The 20,512-nt window shown below is 46.9% G+C and overlaps 1 protein-coding gene across 11 annotated transcripts in view; it reads right to left on the bottom strand.

The window, feature by feature from the left end:
• The window catches only part of RGS8 (regulator of G protein signaling 8), a 130,212-nt gene that overhangs the window by 22,810 nt on the left and 86,890 nt on the right, over window positions 1–20,512 (bottom strand). For 5 of the 11 annotated variants that reach the window (XM_053209805.1, XM_053209806.1, XM_053209804.1 and 2 more), the window contains one exon: window positions 2,727–2,800. In XM_053209805.1, coding sequence (XP_053065780.1) covers window positions 2,727–2,800 — 74 coding nt within the window. Of the gene's footprint in view, window positions 1–716; window positions 847–2,726; window positions 2,801–2,928; window positions 3,657–16,796; window positions 17,254–20,512 lie in introns of those variants that run through there. The other 6 variants (XM_053209807.1, XM_053209808.1, XM_053209809.1 and 3 more) reach the window with 4 other exon arrangements.

Consider the following 20,512-nt stretch of genomic DNA (forward strand, 5'->3'; position numbering starts at 1 on the left):
CTGCACCAAGGCCAAAACCCAACTTTCAGGGAGTACATTCACTCCTCGGTGCCCCAGAATCATCAATCACAGAATAGTCAGGTCAATGCCCCCGAAGAGCAATTAAGAGGACTTCAAAAAATGGCAAATCCACAAAAGCCATCTAACCAAGTTTAGCAGGGGCCAGTGTACAGGGTATACTTGTTACCAAGACAACGGTGATTCTCCCAAATAGTTTGCAAAGATCTTCCACAAGATATTCTTTGGGGCCAAATGGTTTTGATTTTCCATCTTGTGTAGCTGAGACCTGAATTATAACCCTGTTAGTTAGGTCTGAAATAATGGGAGCAGAAGTGAGAGTCAAAGGTTAAGGTTACTTAAAAACAACAACAACAACAACAACAACAACACAAAACCAGAAATCAAAGCTTGCCCTCATCTCTCTTCCCTGTTCCAGTACCGTATAGAGGTCCCTAAATGGTTCAGTACAAGCTCATGCACAGTCCCACCCCATGAGTCCCACCAGTCAATAGGAGGGTTTGGCGCTAAGGCAGGTCCCGTTTGCAAGGCCACAACTTTGCAAGAAGCACCCAGGAAGGACAGCATGGTCCACACAGATGGCCTGAGGGGCTGGATGCAAGTGGACCACCCGTGGGATTAGAAGGCTGGGGCAGGCTCAAACAGCAGGGGAGAAAGGGGAAAGGGACAGGCGCGGGAAGACAGGTTAGCATCATTACCTGCGTGGCATCAGTAAAGCGGCCATGCAGGCACACGCTTACGGTTAACCCTCTGGCCGGTGTGCAGGGACGTCAGGGCGGGAGATAAGACTGCGGGGCACAGGGGTAAATCCCTCTCACGTCCTCTCACCTAAAATCAAAGAATCTGCTGTAAGAGGGGGACCACCCTCTCTTATCTGACTGCGCTACAAATCCTCTTGGATGGCTTTCCGCTGACAGAATACCTTCCCACACACAGCCCGCTCCCCACAAATGCCTGCTTGTCCTGAGGAAGGGTGACCAACTAAGGATGAACAGGGACAAATTGCTGGGTGGCTCCTACGTCCCCAAAACACAGCCCATCAACAGTGAAGTGGGGCACATGCCCCAGGGGAGGGAGGCATGGGCCTAGCAAGCCAAAAATTACCATTCTCTTTGTGTTACTCCGGTGGGCCCCAAGTGAACAGCCAGCCAGGGGTGGGGAGTGGGTGGCCAGCGCTTGTTCTAGAATTATTTGATTGGCTGCCTCTCTGATTCTCGCCTTCCTCTAAGGATGGGATGCAAGGAGCCTTGGGAGGGTATAAGCAGGAGGAAAGGTGAAGGCTCATCGAGCACTGTCACGGCATAGGCCTGCTCCTTTGCAGGGATCACAGGCACAAGCTGACAAAATGAATATGCCAACCTCTCTGTCTTGCCCATGGGGAGGCTGCCTGACCTTCCTCAGCCTGGGCACTGGCCTGTTCCCGACCTGAAGCAGGGAGGACATCAGGAAAGGGGATACTGAGGCTGAGGGCTCATCGACTGATCATCTCTCTCTCCTGAGGGTCCCACTCTCAGTACTTCAAACCCTTTGTTCCCACAAAAATGACAGGAAGAAACACGTGAAGAGAGCAGCCTATCCATAAAGGGCTCCCCCGGGGAACCCTGACATCAAACATAGAATCCATTTTAAAAGAAACCTAATTTAGATAGATACGGTCCCCACTCGATCTTACTCCATGTAAGTTATTTTGATATTACACGGAACATTTCAACAAATACTTTTTGAAATACCGTCTCGAATAATACCATAATTAATAAAATTAAAAGACTGCTTTAAAACTAAACTAAAAAATAAATAAATAAAACCAGTTAGACTTTGTGTAAAAGCTCATCCCCAGGCGACTGAGCTTAGATCATGTTCCCTGCCAGTGAGGACGTCTCCTTCATCCTTGTCCTAATGGTGCGCACACCTGCCTGGCCAGAAGTCAGGAAATCGAAGCTCTTTGCAGCCTTAAGGTTCTCCTACAGCTGCAAGAAATCACTGTTTGGGGCACCTCTGCCTCATTTCCTCCTGCTTATGGGAAACAGCCACAGAGGACGGGAAGCCTGTGCCAGGGGCCTTCATTACTCTGGTGCTGAACAGAAGCAGGGACTGCTCCCCACGTACATGGCAGGCAAGGTCATTGGGGGCAGGTGTTACCAGGCCTCTGGTCACTGCCTTGCCTCTCTTCCCGTTCCCACTGCTAGCTCCTACTGGCTTGCCGGGACTGCTTCCATGCCTTCCTCTCTCCCTTCCAAATCCAGCACTGCCCACCGCTGCCCCTCGGACCTTCCACCATCCCTTCACTCAGCTCAGCCTTGGATTCGATTAAATAAGAATCTACAGGACACTCTGGCCCCCGCTGCCTCCTTCACCCCAGCATCTTGGGACTCTAATTCCATTTGGCCCTTGACTTCTAGGGGACAGAATTCGGGGTTACCAGAGCCCAGACAGGCCTGCAGCAATGTGCCCTCTTAGGTGGACACCAAGTTACAGGTGACTCTGAGGCGGACAGGATGGGACATAATGGAAAGAGAGGATACTCAAGGAAAAAACAAAGGTTAAAAGCAAAGAGCAACGATTTTTAAAGAGGGGAAGAGAAACGAAGAGTCTCAGCAGGGAGAAAGCAATCAATATGCATGGAGAGGCAGGTTAATTAAATATGGATAATGCAATCAGCCCACATGGGCACCTTGAAGAGGAAAGAGAAAAGCAAAAGCCATACTCACTGTCTTTGACCGGTCCTCATGGCCTGCAGGTCTTTGCCAACTGGATGGTCAGAGAGGCTGCAGGCTAAGGAGTTCTGGGGAAAGAGTAGATCTTTCTTTTAGCAGTCAGATCCTCGGTGGGTGAAGAACATGTGTGCATGGATGCACAGGCACACTCGTGCGTGCACACACATATATACACACGCATGCACGCACAACACACCTCCCACCACTCGAGCCGGGCAGCAGGCGGCCCCGCTGAAAGCTCTTCTCTCTGCTTGTCACATCCAGTAAATACTGAAGCAGCCTACACCCAGCGGGCGGCGGCTCAGCTCCCGGGCACAGTCTGCACGCCCATCCTCATTGGCAGGATGCAGGAGGTGCCCCTGAACAGAGCTCGCCTGGCACTCCTCCCGTACCTTCCTCTTCAGCCTCACTAACCTGCTTCCCTGCTCCTCTGGCTGCAGCTCAGGGAGAAGTCCCCACAGCCCAAAGCTGCCTCCCTCTGCACCCAGAGGCTGTGCAGGGGGCAGCAAAGCCGTAGGTATTAACTCTTTCCGGCCACCAATGAGCTGAAAATCAAGTGTCCAGGGGGCCCTCTTCTAATGAGCTCTGCTGCTGGCTGAAGGCTGGTTGCTGCTCAGGGAGCAGGGAGCATAAAGATCTTGCCCCAGACAGCTGCTGACAGCAGGAGCCAAGCCGAATCAAATCTCCTAATGAGCCAGGAGGAGGGGGGCTGTCTTGCTGGGTGTGATGTGATGTGATAAATGCAGAGAGCAAGAAAGCTACGGGGCAGGTCACACATCTAAATTCCACCCCCTTTCTCCCAATTTCTATTGTGCTTCACTACCAAGCCAAACCACACAGCCCTGAAATTACCCCCTGTGCCACATCTCAGCTGTCCCCCTTACTCTACGAAGGCACTTCTCCCCCGTCTGTCTCTACTCCCACCCCCCAGCACCAAACACACCATCACTTCTGACTTCTTAATGAGAAATTTCCACCTCTTCTGCCTCCTTAAAACATGTATATTTCCAATTCTGCTGGCTTTTCCTACAGTGGAAATTCACCTCTCTCCCTCATCCATCACCTAGCAACTTCCCCCTACTTGCATTTGTTATGGAGTGAGACTTTTCCCTTTGTTCTGCCCAATCTGCACATTATCCCTATTTTTCTGTCTTCTGCATTTTTTGTCCTTCCAAACCACCTTACCCACATGGACCTTCACACTGTCTGGTTCACTCCTACTCCAGAAGGAGGACTCCCTCTTCCTGCCTTCCTGCTTGCCCTAGTACAGTAGTTCTCTGAGTATCCACCCCCCCACACCACCCTCCACCAGCAGCTGTCAGCATCACCTGGGAATGTGTTAGAAATGCAAATTCTCAGGCCCAACCCCCAGACCTACAGAATCAGAAGCCCAGGGGATGGAACCCACTCTCCCAGGTGATTCTGATGCATGCTAAAGTTTGCAAACTGCTACCCTGGGACAAAGCTGACCTTCTCCACATTCTACTCTAGTCTCTAAGGCTGGATCTCCTGCTCCCACTCAGGAACTAGCTCCAAGCGTACCGAACCTTTGCCGCAAGTCATATCGGACACCTAGAAGGCAGCATTTGCTACAGGCAGCAGAAATCTCTATAGAAGGTGATGGCTTTATAATAAAAATATTAGATTCCATTTGTTTAACCTTTCATAATGTGGAAAGCATGTTCGTGTATTGTTTCTCAACAATCCTATTCCATAGTCAGAGTATTAATCTCCCCAAGTTACAGATGAGAAGATTGAGGCTAGAAAAGGTAGCATGCCTTTTTCTAAGTGACACAACACGTCAGGGGCAACTCAAGGACCAGACTTGTTTTCTTAGAACTCTTACAGCAGAGCTTTCCCTACTACGTCACGCTGGGACCGAATTCCTGGCAGGTCTGTTGGTGCAGAACCCATATTCTCGCAGTGATAGGAGTATGCCTCAAGCACACACTGACGACAGGATGAAATAAAAAGTCTGATGCTGCCTCCACAGTGACTCATTGTCTCTCTCTGGAAATGTCCATAGTGTGCCTCTGTTAGGTAAATGGAACTTCGTGTTATAAAATGAGATGCAAGAGAAATGTTTTCCATTCCTCAAAGCCCCTGTCTTGAACCCTGACGCTACCTGGGGTTTAGAATTTAAGCATAGGGGGTGCCTGGGTGGCTCAGTTGGTTGAGCGTCTGACTCTTGGTTTTGGCTCAGGTCCTGATCTTGTAGCTTCGGGGGTTCAAGCCCCGCATCACACACACTCCATGCTGACAGCAAGGAGCCTGCTTGGGATTCTGTCTGTCTGTCTGTCTCTCTCTCTCTCTTTCTCTCTCTCTGCCCCTTCCCTGCTCTCTCTCTCTCTCTCTCTCTCTTGCTCTCTCTTGCAAAGCAAATAAATTTTTGAAAAAGAATAAGAATTGAAGCATAAAGAGAATCCTTTGCTTCTAGACATTTTCTTGATACATGGCAACTGTAAGAAACAAGTTCACATGTAAACTGTGAATACGGCCCATTGATAAGCACTTCCCTAATCCAAGAGAAGTTACTCCACAAGGTGGATCCTCTCCGATTCCATGCATACAGCCTTTTTTAAACAAGCACTCAGTATGTGCCAGACATTGTGCTCAACGTTGCACCGCTGCTGTCTTATTTAACTCTCACAACAAACTTACAAGGCTGACATTTTTATCGTCCCCATTTTACAGATGGAGAAACAGAGACAAGTCACTTAAAAGTGGCAGAGCTGGTGCCTGATACCAAACTTCCTGTTTCCAACCCTTGCTATGACCCTTGCTTTTAACACAAAGGTAGCATCATCATGGGACTCCTCTTCTGGTGCTAAAATTGTGAGATAAAGGCCTCCTCCAAGTCCCAGGCTGCCCCATCTGGCATCCAGGATTGAAAGGCACTGAAGAGTTAGGGCAGGACTGCAGATGGGCCCAAGTCTCACGTGGAGGCTGACTAGTATTAACTTGGCATCATAATCTTCAATTAGCCATTGGAGAAATGATATAGTCCTAGGAAGTCAATAAGCCAACCCAAGTGTTTAAGGAAAGATAGAATCATTAATAAAAATTTAAGGAACAGCAGGAATATAAAGAGCTAGGACATGCATCTAACATGAGTAAAAAGAAAAAATTAGGGGTACCTGGGTGGCTTGACCAGTTAAGCCTCCGACTCTTGATCTCGGCTCAGGTCATAATCTCACGGTTTGTGGGTTTGAGCCCCTCATCAGGTTCTATGCTTACAGCATGGATCCTACTTAGGATTCTCTCTCTCTCTCTCTCTCTCTCTCTCTCTCTCTCTCTCTCTCAAAGTAAATAAATAAACTTAAAAAAAAAAGAAAAATGAAAGCTAGTCCAAACTTTTTTTTTTAACCCAAACATTCCTAAACATCAAAGTGTAACTACACCGTACCCTAGTTTGAGAAGCACAGACCTAGTACAGGGTCCCTCTCAGGGGAGGACTCTAACTTAATCTTTCTTCCTATAGAGGCAGGTACACTAGGCATTCCAGTGGGGGCAGGGTGGGGGGCTCAGCAGAGCGGAGGGGGTCCACATTCGGGCATGGTCTCCTCTCCTGAAGGAGAGAGACAGGGAAGGGCACGCAGGGAGGGGTAGTAGTGACAAAGGCACTCACCTACTTGCACTGTTTCCCCGGGGTTAGAGCCCTGGCCCAGGAATACAGAGCCCTGGATTCTCTTCTGGTCACTGCTCCTGAGTTGCTGGCTGCAGACTCGGCATAGGACATCTCAGCCCGGACACAGGGTTTTTCCCAGGAAAACAGGCATCACAAGCCCTGCTCTCACTCTGAGTTTCTCACTCTTCCCTGCCCCTCTCAGCTCTTCTCCCTCTCCGTTTGTTCCTCCTGGGAAACCCAACCTCTGGCAACCGTGCTTCAGTCCTGCCTCTTTTCCAGAGGACAGCCAGACAACTCCATCCCCCTCAGACTCTGCAGATGCAACTGTGTCCAAAACAACCTCCTTTCCCTCCAAATCCTCCCTTCCTGCTGGGCTCCCTATGCTTGCTCATGACAGTGCTCTGTCCTAGCCCCAGGGTAGTGAGTAGAGGTATTTCTGGCTTCTTTTTCTCTTGCCCCGTTGAACTGATTTTTAAAACTTCTCATTACATTTCTGAACTATTTCTTAACTTTATCCCCTCTCATTCATTGACATTGCCGTTCAGAGGTCATTGGGCACCCAGCTTGGTGCATTCCTCTTCCACTCCCTCCTAAGTAGCTGATCTTCCTGCCCCCATTTCGATGCCTCCCCCCACCCCCCATAAACCTCATGGCTCACTACACTACCACCAGAGTGACCCACTGAACAGGTACCATACAGTGAATCATCTCTATAGTCATTTTCGATGGGCTTCATTGTGGCAATGTGTCCTACCTGACATCCTGACAATTTGGTCCCATTTGCCTATCCGGTCTTGTATCCCATTGTGCACACACACGTGCCTGATTCCTCTGCTGCCTCCTCTGCCCAGAATGTTCCCCCACACCCTGGATCTACCCTCTTAACTCCCAGTTCCTTCTCTCAACCCAATACCTCCAAAATAAAAATTCTCCTTTCCAAAGCTTTTTCAGAACACCCTCAATCAGAAAAGGAATCCCTCCATCCCAACACCACCACATTGCCGTGTGACTCTGACAGCCCCCATCACAGTCTATAGTTTATCCTTGTGATTTATGTTTTCCGATCCTCCCAAATGACTACGTGTTCCACAAAGACAGACTCTGACTTACTCCCCTCGTTATCAATTCTCATTGCCTCGTCTGAAGCAGGTGTTTAATAAATGTCAGCTGGATTTGATTTTGAGCTCATAAAAAAAAAATTCTGAAAAATCACCGAGGATTCCTTATGGCGCAAACACTTTGGACTACCACAGTCTCAGGGTCAAGACTGCAGTCAGCCTAACGCTAACGACGCTCAGGGGCAGCAGCATGGGTATTTGCGAACTATTGTTCCCAACAGTGCAGTCAGGGCAGGGTAGAATTAATCAAGAGCAAAAGGAGCACCTGGCATTGTCACACAGGCCACAAAAATGTAATTAAATTGAAGATAAAGGGAATTACAGTCTGCAATATAATATTTTTAAAAGCCATGTTAGTAGAAGAGGAGGTTTACTGCCAAATGCCCCCTGTGTGTTTATTTAATCAACATACCACCTAAGACAGTGCCACATTAAAAGCTTTTAATGAAACAGTCATTCAGATATTAGATTTGAATTCTGGTCAGCATGCTAAAGCTTTTCCACAAATCTTTTAAAAGCAATTTCCACTCTGTAGCTTCCTAGTAACAGCAGAAACATGAATCAACATATGCTGCATTGATTTGGGGTTTCCATGGAGACTGGAAGGACACAGGGAAGGGAAGGACAGAAAGAGGCCACTCGGCCCAAAATTCTACTTAAAAAAAAAAAAAATACATCTCGATTTCATCCCTCTGAGTATTAGCAGCCTCATTTCCTGCTCATCAGTTCAAGCATCCAGATATTTAATTTGTAATAAGTCTGCTCAACTTCTCACGAGGAATATCAGAGGGGATGCGGAAAGAAGTCAGCAGTCAAAGGTGTGAGCCCATGAGGTTTGCACAGAGACCCGAACGAGCACAGGATCTGGAATGAGAAGAAAAGACCTCTGGTCCTAACTCTGCGTTAACTAGCTCCATGACACTCACTACCCTAACTAGCTATGTGGTCACTAACATCATGAAGATAAAGGGAATTACTGTCTGCAATATAATATTTTTTAAAAGCCATGGTAGTAGAGGAGGAGGTTTATTGCCAAATGCCCCGTGTGTTTATTTAATCAACAGCGCTTTGAATTTTGATTTCTTCTCCCATAAAACACAAATGAACTGTCCTGTTTATTTTTCAGAGTGGCTATAAGAAAGAAAAGGATCCTATAAAGGATCCTATAAAAAGGATGTGGGAAGGAAGATGCCTTGCAAATTCTAGTCCACTGTATGCCCTACCACAGATGGTCCCCGACTTATGATGGGTCCACCTGAGATTGTTCCCCTTATGACTGTGTGACTTTGCTGTGGTGAGAAAGGGACACACATTAAGTGGAGACCAGACTTCGTGTTTTGCATTCTGCTCTTTTTCTCAGGCTGGTGATACGTGGTAGGATGCTTGCTCATGATCCCGCACAGCGGCAGCCGCGAGATCACAAGAGTCAACAACTAATACCCTTACAACCAACCTGTATGCTTACAACCATCCCGTGTTTCACTTTCAGTGCAGTACTCAATACATTACATGAGATGTTCGACACTTGATTATAAAATGGGCTTTGTGTTGGATGATTTTGCCCAACTGTAGCTAAAGTAAGTGTTCGGAGCATGTTTAAGGTAGCCCAGGCTAAGCTATGAAGTTCGGTAGGTTAGATGTATCAAATGCATTTTTGACTTAGGATATTTTCAACTTATGATGAGTTTATCAGGACATAACCCCATCAGAAGTCAAGGAAAATCTGTATTATACTTGGTGATACTCTGGACTTCTCTTTAAATAGAATTTTGCCAGGGGTGCCTGGGTGGCTCAGTTAAGCATCCGACTTCGGCTCAGGTCATGATCTCACAGTTCGTGAGTTTGAGCCTCGAGTCGGGCTTTGTGCTGACAGCTTGGAACCTGGAGCCTGCTTTGGATTCTGTGTCTCCCTCTCTCTCTGTCCCTCCCCACTTCACACACTCTCTCTCAAAAATAAATAAAAATATTGAAATAGAATTTTGCCAGCAAGTAAGTATATACGTCTTTTTAAAAAAATCGCTGATTTAGTGGGGAGTATACTGACCTGGAAAAAAGAAAAGTGGGTTGGACAGGCCTGAGTTTCAATCCCTACTCTGTAATTTTCCAGATCTGTGACTATGGGCACGTTACTCCTCCTGAGTCGTTTTCATCACAGGTAGAATGAAGATAACAGTACCAAAGCTGTAGGCTTATTAGAGGATTGTTACATGGATTAACCGAGTGGCTCGAGCAATGCTTGGCAAACGGCAAATGGCAAATGAGTGTGTAATGTGAGCCACGATCATTAGCCGTCTCGTCTGTTTCGTCATCTGTAAAATGGGAATTAGGATTCCTACTACTTCCCTACTTCACATAGGGGATTACTTGGATGACATCTGCCCACTATTTGATAAACTGTTCGGGAAAATGCCCTAAATGAACACAACGTTGTTATTAAAAGATTCATGGGTACTACCTGCTAACCGAGGTGACACAAAAATGTATGAAACATGTTTGTGAGGCTTTTCAAGTGTCTTGGTGGATAGGGGGTTACACGTGTCTCTGGTACCTTTTTCATTCTCTTTTGTTCCTCTTGAGCTCTCATGTGTCTCTTTACCACTCACTGCAGCCTTTTCTGTCCTCTTTTCTTTATTCACTATTGTTATGCTTCTCCTTTTAAGTGTATCTAGAAGGAATTTTAAAATTAAACTTCAGAAACTTTGGAGTCTATGCAATTGTTCCTTAGGCCTCCTAAAATTAAATGGTACACCAACACGGGGCAAATGACACAAAATGAGATGTTATAGGGATTTTAGGAATTATAGGACTGTTCCTCCAACAATGGTCACCAGTGTTAGATGTGTATGTGTTAGATGTGTCCACACACACGCACACACACACACACACACACACACACACACACACATATCTATCTATCTATCAACCAAATGCAATACGTGGAGTTTATTTTGGACCCTGATTCAAATTTAAAACCATAAAATATTACAAGAAATTTAAGCACTGATTAGATATTGATATTAATGTGATATTGAGGGGTTTTTTTTCTTAAGCAACTTATTATATAGAGATACATTCTGAAATATTTAGAGTTGAAATAATATGTTATCTGGGAATTGCTTCAAAATCATTTAGGGTGGATGGGAGTGCAGGGTGTTGAAGCTGGGAGGTTACACACAGGTGTTCACTGTTCTATTCTCTTGTGTATATTTAAAATTGTGCATAAAACTGTTTTAAATAGTGTGACCACTGACAATACATGCTTCAGTAAAATAAGCCTATGAAGTGTAAACTATTAGTGCAAGAAAACTGAAATATAGAAAGAGGCAATTTGAATAGGAATTGATTTCCGGTATTGTAAGTTTTCTTTCCCACGAATAAATCCATTTTCAGAAAAACCTTTTATTTGACTTCTATGGAGCAGTTGCCAAAATTCATAGAGGTTTCGAGGGGGTATGAGTCTTTGTTATCACCTACAGAAAGTAAACTTTAAAGACTTTGCCCAAGGTCACATTCCGTAAGGCATGGTCAGAACTCCAGCCCAGAGCTCCTGGGGTGGAATCCCGCCATATCCTTTCTTCCCACTGCTGAGCTGCCCATCTCCACATCCAGAATCCAGGACGGTAAGTAAGTCTTGGATCAGGATACAAATGACGACCTGTGTGCTTACCTCCCCAACCCTTCTTCGTTCCTATTGTAACCTCAGCCTCAAACAGTGAACTTGGCTTTTACAAACTAGCTTCCCATTGGCCAGCTGGCTTCCATGAAGGCAGCTGAAGGGTGGGAGTCCACAGTGGAGGCAAAGAGAGGGCTCATGCAACACACACAATCCTTCACACACCCCTACCCTGATCTCCTGGTTCACCAAGATAATTGAGGCCTCAGATATGAATTATCTCAAGCCCTTTCCCTGTCTCATCCCCTGCGATTCTAGCCACACTTACACACAACTTTCCTTCCTTCCCACCATTCATGGATGTGTCTACTCAAGGTAAATCCTTCCTCCTGTGGCCCTGAGCCCCTCCTTCCCATCTGCCCTGCTTTATCAACCCTGTACCTTTATTCTTTCCTTCTCCCATGTTATTCTATACTTATAAATAAAAATACTCTTTCATTACAAAAATATTCTCCCCTGGGGTGGGAGGTTCCTCCTTTTGTCAGCAAAGCTCCCTGAAAGAATTTCCTGTTTCCCCACTTCCTATCCCTTCCTCCATCCTTTACAGTTTGGTTTCCATCCCTACGGCTCCCTTGAAAGAGCAACTTCCATATTGTGAGGTTCAGTGGTCCATGGTCCTTGTCCTCATGGACCTCTGGGTGCATTTGCCATGGTGGCGATTTAGTTTTGGCACCTCCACCCCCTCGACCTCCTTGGTCTCCTTTGCTGGCTCCTCCTCTGCCCACTCCATAATGCTGACATTCTCCTGCCCTCTAACCTTGGTTTCCTGCTCTTCTCTCTTTAAATGCTCCTTGGGCAATCTCATCCTTGCCTGTAGTCCCAACTACATTGGGTATACTGACCACTTCTGAATATTTTCCTCTAATTCCGGTCGCTCTTCCAATCATATAGATTCTTTACAGCCCATGGGTTGCTGGACATACCCGTCAGGTATCCCACAGGCACAACAAATAAAAATATGTCTAATAATTAACCATATCATAGCCCTTTCTTCTCCTGACCCATTTTATCCCCCACCCCACCCCCATCACCTTACATACACATACAAATCTTCCTCTGGAATTCCTGGTCTGTTTCTGACACCACCAACCACTGAGTAACTCAAGCCAGAAATAAGGAAGTAATTAGACACTACTCCCTTTTCTCTTATCTCCTATAGTCAACCAATTACCAGATCATACTGATCAAATCTCCCTCATCATTTTCACATCTGTCCCCTCCTCTCCATCCTTACTAGTACTGCCCTGCTACATGTCCCACTTGTTCATCCCTGGTTCTTGTCCTCGTTGTCTTTGGTGTCTGTGATCAACCTACCCCCCTTAACTTCAGCTCCATTTTGCAGCCACAGTAACCAGTTTAAATCACAAATATGACTACATTCACTTCTCCTCACAACCTATAAGCCCCCTGGCCTATGGATAAAGTTAAACATCCTAACACATGAGCTCCCCAAGAGCTGGGTCCCACCTGCCTCGAGGGCCACCCACCACTCCCCTGGTTTGTTTTTCATGCTCCAATGACTCCATGTGGTTCACAATCTTGAGCGCATACCACAGGCTCCACATCTCTGGGCCTCATTCATGCCTTCTCATCCTTCAAATTGCACTTCAGGACCACTTCCTCCAAGCAGCCTCCCCTGCACATCCAGATTCCATAAGTGCCCTACCATGTGCTCCCAGACATGCTTCTGTGTATCAGAACATGGCCTGATCTGGTGCCTGCAACTCTCTTCTACTAATCAGACTCTTAGGTTCATCAAGGGCAGGAAAGTGTATTCATTCATTCATTTATTCATTCATCCATTTCAACTAACATTGAGGCATTTCCTGTGTGCCAAACAATGTACCAGGCAGAGTACATTACCTGTGCACATTATGTAAGTGAAAGCTGTATTTTCCATCTCTATATCTCCAACACCACGTACAGTGCCTGGCACCAAGAAGATGCTCAATAAACATTTGCTGAACCAGCCAGCAGACAAGTGAGTGAGACCACGTACAGAGTCACAGAAATGGTACAGGCTCCAGGATCTGGTGACAAGGTTCACGTTCCAACTCTGCCCATTCATTGTTGGGTCATCTTGGCTGAAGACTTTGCTTTCTATCTATGAAATCAGAATTACTAAGGCAATGCCAACCTCCTGTTTTACTGTAAGAATTCAGTGGGATATATAAGCAAACATGGATTGTACATTATTCAGTCTCATGAAAACATGAAGTCACACTGACGGTGTCAGTCACAGAGAGCAGAGGCCCAACACCAAATTGGTGTGGGGATGGAGGCTGCAGAGGAAGGGGCAGCAGGCCAGAGAGAGAGCAGCAGCAGGACCTAGTTTTCAAAGCCCTGGGGCTGTGATGTAAGCACGAGGGACTGCCACAACTGAAATGTGGCTCTCTCCTCCTATCTTGTGGTGCCAGGGCGCTGGCTATCAATCTCTTCCCCTCCTTAGGCAGTAACAAAAGCTTTACCATTTGCCATCAGGGTCTACAGCTGTGGGCAGAAGGCAGCTTCGGCCCTCTCCCCTCCTCTGAATATAAAACAAGCTGTTTCTAATCCTCCATTTTCAATGACTTCAGCCAATGGCTTTCACCAGCTCCATTCTTGGGAGCCACTTAGAGTCACGCGAAAAGGAAACTCCTCATAGCCATCAGACCAGGGTTGGGCTCTGGTGCAGCAACAGTGGTAGAAATCAGTGGAGTGGAGCCCCGGCCTCCTCCAGGGACAGCTCTCCCACTGGGATCTGCTCCTACCTTCACAGAGCCCTCAGGGAAAGGAGGCAACTTGCTTTTGAGCCTGTGCTGGGCGCACATTAACGTCCGCGCTGGGGGCAGGAGGAGGCCCCAGGGCTGTGTGAGTGCACTCTGATGCACAAAGATGCCGAGCAGATTCTAACACTTTTCCTTGAGAGACAAGGCCTGGTCGGAAGAGGCCCTCTTCCATCTAGGACCTTTTGTTGAAAAATTCAGAAGCCTGTTGGAAATTCCATACACAGCACACTAACAAAGGACCCGATGAGAAGGCTGAAGCTTCCTGGCCAGTGAAAAACATCCTAATCCCTCAGGCGCAGATGGGGAGCAAAGGAGCACTTCTAGCATCTCTGGAGGTGTAGATTTTTGGACCAAGAGGAAATAAAAAAGCACAAAACAGTCTGGGATAGGATGGGCAGCACAAAAAGTCTAAGCCATGAAGCCATCACACAAAACAAAGCTTACATTTATGTGGCACAATCACAACCTACAAATTGCTTTCACTTCTCTGGATGAATTTGATCAGTTCTTAACCTCCTAGCCTCAATATGCTCTGGGAAGTCGAGAGGATTAAACAGCATCATGTAGGGAAATTACCTAGCAAAGGTGTCTGGCACATCTTGGTAGCTGGGAGCTACCATTATTCCTTCTAGTGGATCTCACAAAAACCTTTGGAAGTAAGCTGGGTGCTGATTATTGTGCCCATTTTACAGACTACAGAAGCAAAGTTGTTCAGTAGCCCTGAGTGAAGGGCCCATGGTAACTCCATTAATGGCCCTAGGGAGACTTGAACCCAGGACCACCAGGGCTTTCCCTACTCTATACAACATTTCAGCGTGAATAGATCTTCATCACTGAGATCCACGTTTGGAGGCTTTTGTTAATGGAACTATGATGGGATTTGCTCAGCCATCCATCCACACTCTCACTCACTCCCCTAGAGTACCTGGCATTTGTGAAATGGCTATCGTAGCTAAGGAACCATGATCTTCAGGTCAGAGTTAACTGACCCATGAAAGAAAGACCTTGGCTTCAGTATCAGACTTAATCCAACCAGACACATATTATGAGAAAGTTTTCCGATTCTTTGTGTATTAGGCACTGGGTGAATTTTTTTTTTAAGTGACTAATGGAGCCGGTCCCCAGGGGTGGCTTAGTGACGCCTGGACACGGTGGACTACAGGGCTGTCTACATACTCTAATAGCCCTGTTCACCCCAGGCCCATGGACCTTCTCTAGGAAACCTACTCTAAGGACTGAGAAGAGAGCAAATGGTTAACAAAAACTAGTTTACAGGATTGATTCAGTGCTCATGGGGCTATCACTCCCAAAATAACAGCCATCGATAGCATAATATCACATTGCATGTTTACAGCTCTGAGCTTTTCCCAAACACTTATATGCTCAGGATCACAGCTATCTCATTCCCCTACTTTCCAGCACCTCCTCCATCTTCCAAGAAAACCCTGAAGTTTTCCAAATCTGTAGGAACAAATAATCCAAAAAACAACCCACACTGCAGGATGCAGCAGGTTTTCCTTCTTATTTCATTACTTTGAAAGCACCCCAAGATCAGGACTTAGAAGGACCTGAAAGCCAGATTTTCAGGATGTGTGTGAAACAATGGATTGACATTGAGTGGCTCTAACACAGAAACAGAAAAACCACTCTCCTCCTCCACACCTCCCAAAAGTCACTACTGAGACAGCCCTGAGAAGCACCCATTTAGCTGATGCCAGGGACTCATCACCTCCTATAAGTGGCAACTATGCCCTCAATTCACTGCTTAGCAATTGGTGACCTGCCAAAAAAAAAAAAAAAAAAAAACAAAAAAAAAAACCACACACACACAAAAAAACAAAACAAAACAAAAACCCAGTAGCTATGTATGATGATGGATATTAACTACATTTATTGTGGCAATCACTTTGCAATACATACACAAACCAAATCATTGTGTTGTACACCTGAAACTAATATAATGGTACATGGCAATTATATCTCAGTTAAAACAAAAACAAAAACAAAAAACCTTGTCCCAGCAAGTCTAGTTTTAAGAATATGTTCAAGCAAACAATCCAGAATGTGAGCAAAATTTTAATTATGATGTTATTCCAGCAATGTATATAATAATAAAACAAATTTAATTAATAAAAGAAAGAAATCAGTAACCTGCCGATGGATGTTAGTTACCTCAATGGTGGGAATCCATGTATCTACCAGATCATCACATTGGACACTTTAAACATATCACAATTTTATTTGTTAATTCCACCTCAACAAAGCTGGGGGGAAAGATAACAACAGAAAAAACTGGCGACCTCCAATGTACCTTCATCTGCCTCCGACTCATTGTGATTGTGAATCCTGCACTGGAATGTGTCACCAGTGTTAGTCACCAGCAACACCGGGACCTGCACTTGGACGAAACAAAACAGATGCTGTGGGCAGCCAGACTGCTGTGCAGACGACCCACTTAAAACAGAAAAGACATGAATGGAGCGAAAAGAGGCAGTGCCACAGTCCTGATATCAACCCCCCCCTCCGCCCAACAAGGGATCTGAGCGAAGAAATGGCATCTCTTGGGACCAGGAAACAGGTTTCAGGGGGTATGAGGAGTTAGGACTGGGGAGAAAAAAAGAACACAAAAAAAGGACATTTGCAGCTTGGCGCCCACTAAGTGGGAAGAATGGGCATATTCCTCCACTCTCGCTCCGGGCAAGGGTGGCAGGCTTGCCCCCCTCTGCAAAGCTCTGTGACAGAATGAACGAGGACTGACAGGAGGGCAGTGCCTTTTCTGCCCTGCGGTGCCCTGCCCTTCTCAGCAAGACTTGTGGCCGGGGTTGGCCAGTCCAGGGATCCATCCAGACCCTGCTGGAAGGAGCTGCTCTCTCTTACCTGTCTGGCGGTGGGCAGTGCCGCCGGGAAGGTGTGGCTGGCCCCAGCCCCAGCTGGGCATGGCTCGGTGAGGCCCTGAGTGACAGAGTCAGCCACCTCCTGGTACATGGGAGAGGGTGGCAGAGGGACACGGCCCACCTCACCTCTGCGCCCCTGGCAGAGCTGCTGCAACGTGCGTGCGGCTCCTGCTCCCGCTCTGCTCTGCTCACCCGCCCGCCAGGGCTTTGCATCTCATGAACGGGGAAAGAGCTGGCGGCAAGGGAAGGGGGTGGGGAGGCGGAGGGAGGGAGAGGGGCACTCTGACAGATGACGCGCACTGCCACGCCGAGTTGGGGGAGGACTGAAGACTGAAGCAGGATGCCACTGCCTGTGTTGTGTGGCTCTCCCACTGACAGCTCGTCACTGAGGGGCCGGCTTCTCTGGAGAATTCAGGGAGAGGCAGAGAGCAGGGGGGTGGCAGAAGGAGGAGGAGGAGGGAGGAGGGAGGAGATCCCCTGAGTTGCACAGAGGGGAAGGAGGTGAACTCCGGTAACTGGCATGGGGGAGAGAGGATGCACTGCCTTGGCTCAAAGACGGACCAGGCTGGAAACATCACTTGACTAGGTGGTGTGGGGGGAAAGATGAAGCACCATATTCCTAGCCTGCTGTCAAGGTTGTCTCCATCTCCTTCCGTGACCAACTGGCAAGGCCACTCTGCCTTAGGGATTTGGAATAGCTAGACACTTTAGACCAAGCACAGCTCCAACTTTCTCAAAGAGAAGGGAAAAGCTGGCAAGAAACACTATAATGTATGAAACGTTTGGTGTCACACGTCACTCTACACTGCAGGCAAGTCTGAGTGCCCCTCTGCCACCTGCCCAACCTGTGACCAGGAGGTTGCCGTGGCAAGAACAGGAGCAAAAGGGAGCACCCACCCAGAGGGGATGGAGCATGTCACATGATGCTTCTGTCTGTAAAGTTCCATTTGGATGGTCAGGAGCAAAATCTGCTGGGCAGCTTGGGCCAGTGCCTGGAGAAGCTTCTTAGCCTGAGGGCTAACCCGCAGCATCTGACGCTAGAGTCTACCTGACCTGCCACTGACATGGGGCAGGTTCACTGCACAGGCCCCGGAGCTGACAGTCATCAGCTCTATTTACAACCACAGCAGAGGAAGAGGCGGACAGGAAAGAAAATAAACAAACAGTGGAAGCCGGAGAAGGACCAAAGGAAGCTGCAGCTGGGGAACACTCAGCAAGCTCAGCTAATGAGGGGAAGAGAGATCTCAAATAAGGGCCTTCTCCGGAGGGAGGGGACGGGATGCGGAGGGGGTGGAGAACCGGCGTGCTGCAAATTTCCAGGGACTTGTCCATCCCTGGTGCAAGCTAGTGCTCTTCTTCAGGTCTGTCTCCAGAGTCCTGCCAAGCACTGCCCCAGATGACCCCTCGGGTATGGCGGACAGTCAGCACACTGCCTCTACAGATGGCCACAGTCACCATCTCACTGCTGCGTAAAAACATCACACCAATTCAACAAGATCAGGTCAATTCAGCCAGCCGTCATCGGAGCCTACTGTGTGTTGGGGGGACGCAAAGATGACTAAGACAACCTAGTTCTGTCTCACAGCGTCCAGAAGGGAGACAGATTTAAATAAGTGACTACAATGCATGGACATAAGTAAGCTCAGGACTCAGTGCCACCTCAGCGCTGAGGGAGGGGACAGCCACCTGACAAATCACATACGTCCTCCCAGAGGAGGCCTCATCTGACCTGCACTTTGAAGATGACCTGTGGATTTTGACAAGCTTGAGTTCAATGGGGGAGAACTCAAGGCAGAAGAACAGCCTGGGCAAAGGCAGAGTCTAAAGGTGCCTGGTGTGTTTGGAGCAGAAAGTGAAGCGGGATAGGAGGCCACCATGGAAGATGTGATTTAAGGGGCACATTGTGACCAGATAGGAAAAAAAAAAAGCTTTAAATAAAAGAGTGTCATTTTCATGATCAGACCTGTGCTTTGAGAAGACACATTTGAGTGATGAGGGACTGGGAGAGAGGGAATCCAATCAAGGTTATGTTGTAAATCCCTAGGTGAGAGGATGAGAACCAAAATGAAACAGTGCACCTGAGAGGAAAGAACAAAGTACAGAGATTTGGGAAGGCTGGATTGGCCGGGCTTGATCTGATGTGAGGGACTAAGGGGGGGTGTTCAGAATAGGAGATGGTGGGAAGGAGTTGAGAATGGACCTACAATCAGTTTGCTAGGGGACCTCAGTCCTACAACTGCAAGGAACTGAATGCAGCTAAAAAACCCAAATGAGTGAGGAAACAGGTCCTTCCCTAGAGCTTCCAGAAAGGAACGCAGCCCTGGCAACACCTTGGTTTTTATCCCAGTGAGGCCCATGTCAGACTTCCTGGCTACAAGACCATTGGGATATAGTTTGTGATCATTTGTTATGACGACAGCAGAAAATAATATACAGAGGCTGTCCTTGGTTGTAGTTAGGACATTTCTTGCATAATGTAGACGTACAGAAACAGTTGAAGAACCAAAATCAGAAATTAGATAACCTCTGCTTTTGGACATCTGGGTGGCTCAGTTGCTTAAGCATCTGGCTCTTGATTTCTGCTCAGGTCATGGTCTTGTGGTTCATGAGTTTGAGCCCCACATCAGGCTCTGCACTATAGCTCAGAGCCTGCTTGGGATTCTCTCTCTCTCTCTCTCTCTCTCTCTCTCTCTCTCAATCTCTCTCTCTCTCTCTCTTTTTCTGTCCCTTCCCCCACTTGTGCACTCTCGCGTGTGCAAAATAAATAAATAAACTTTAAAACAAAACAAACCTCTGCCTTTCACTGAAGTGTAAGTTCTAAATATCTCCCTTAGAGTATATCACTCTCACACATACACGCACACACACATATGCATGCACACACACACACATCCCATAAATGAATGTCTGAGCTCAGTCTTAAATGATTTGTTAGGCTCCCTCCCTTTCTCAGGCATATTCTACTTCCAGCAAAAGTGGCTGTGTCTCTCTGATTGATTAGCCATTGTTGAGGAAGTCTTCCTTTGCTCCCTCATATAGTATCACCTGTCATAGGGAACCTAGCCAATGCTTAAGGTTTAAAAGAAGGAAAGGAGGGAAGGGGCCACCTCCTTTGTCAGCAGAAGAGAACCTCTGGCAATGAGAAAGCAGAACCTGACAACCTGAAGAAAAAAAAAAAAAGGAAACAAAAACAGGAAGAAAATCCAAATAACCCAGTCCCAGGGTAGGAAGGAGATTCCAAATAGAAAGAAAATAGAATAGACGAATGGACAGATAGATACAGTTAATTAAAGGAACAAAGAAAGCTGAACCCTACCATATGGACCAATTTATATATCTATCTGTTAGAGTTCAATCCTCTCTATACGTGGGTGCATGTGGGCACAGGCCTGCATGTGTTCATGTGCAAACACACACATGAGCATCACTCACAGAGATTGAAACTTGCAAGTATCCGAAGGCTATTTATAGAGAATAGAATTTATACCTATCCAGGAATTCAGCTCTCAACCAAGTTATTCTGTAGGAAGTCTGAATGATCCTTCAATTATACCCACTTCTCCCCTATCCCCATTTCCATAGGCAGCAAATGGAAATGGTCAAGAACATGGATTGTGGCAAGTTAAGAACAGATACTCTGTACACAAATTCCAATTCTGCCACTTACCAGTTTTGTGACCTCAAGCACATCACTTAACC

Source organism: Acinonyx jubatus, chromosome E4 (assembly GCF_027475565.1).
Source record: "Acinonyx jubatus isolate Ajub_Pintada_27869175 chromosome E4, VMU_Ajub_asm_v1.0, whole genome shotgun sequence".
Taxonomy (NCBI): Eukaryota; Metazoa; Chordata; class Mammalia; order Carnivora; family Felidae; genus Acinonyx; species Acinonyx jubatus.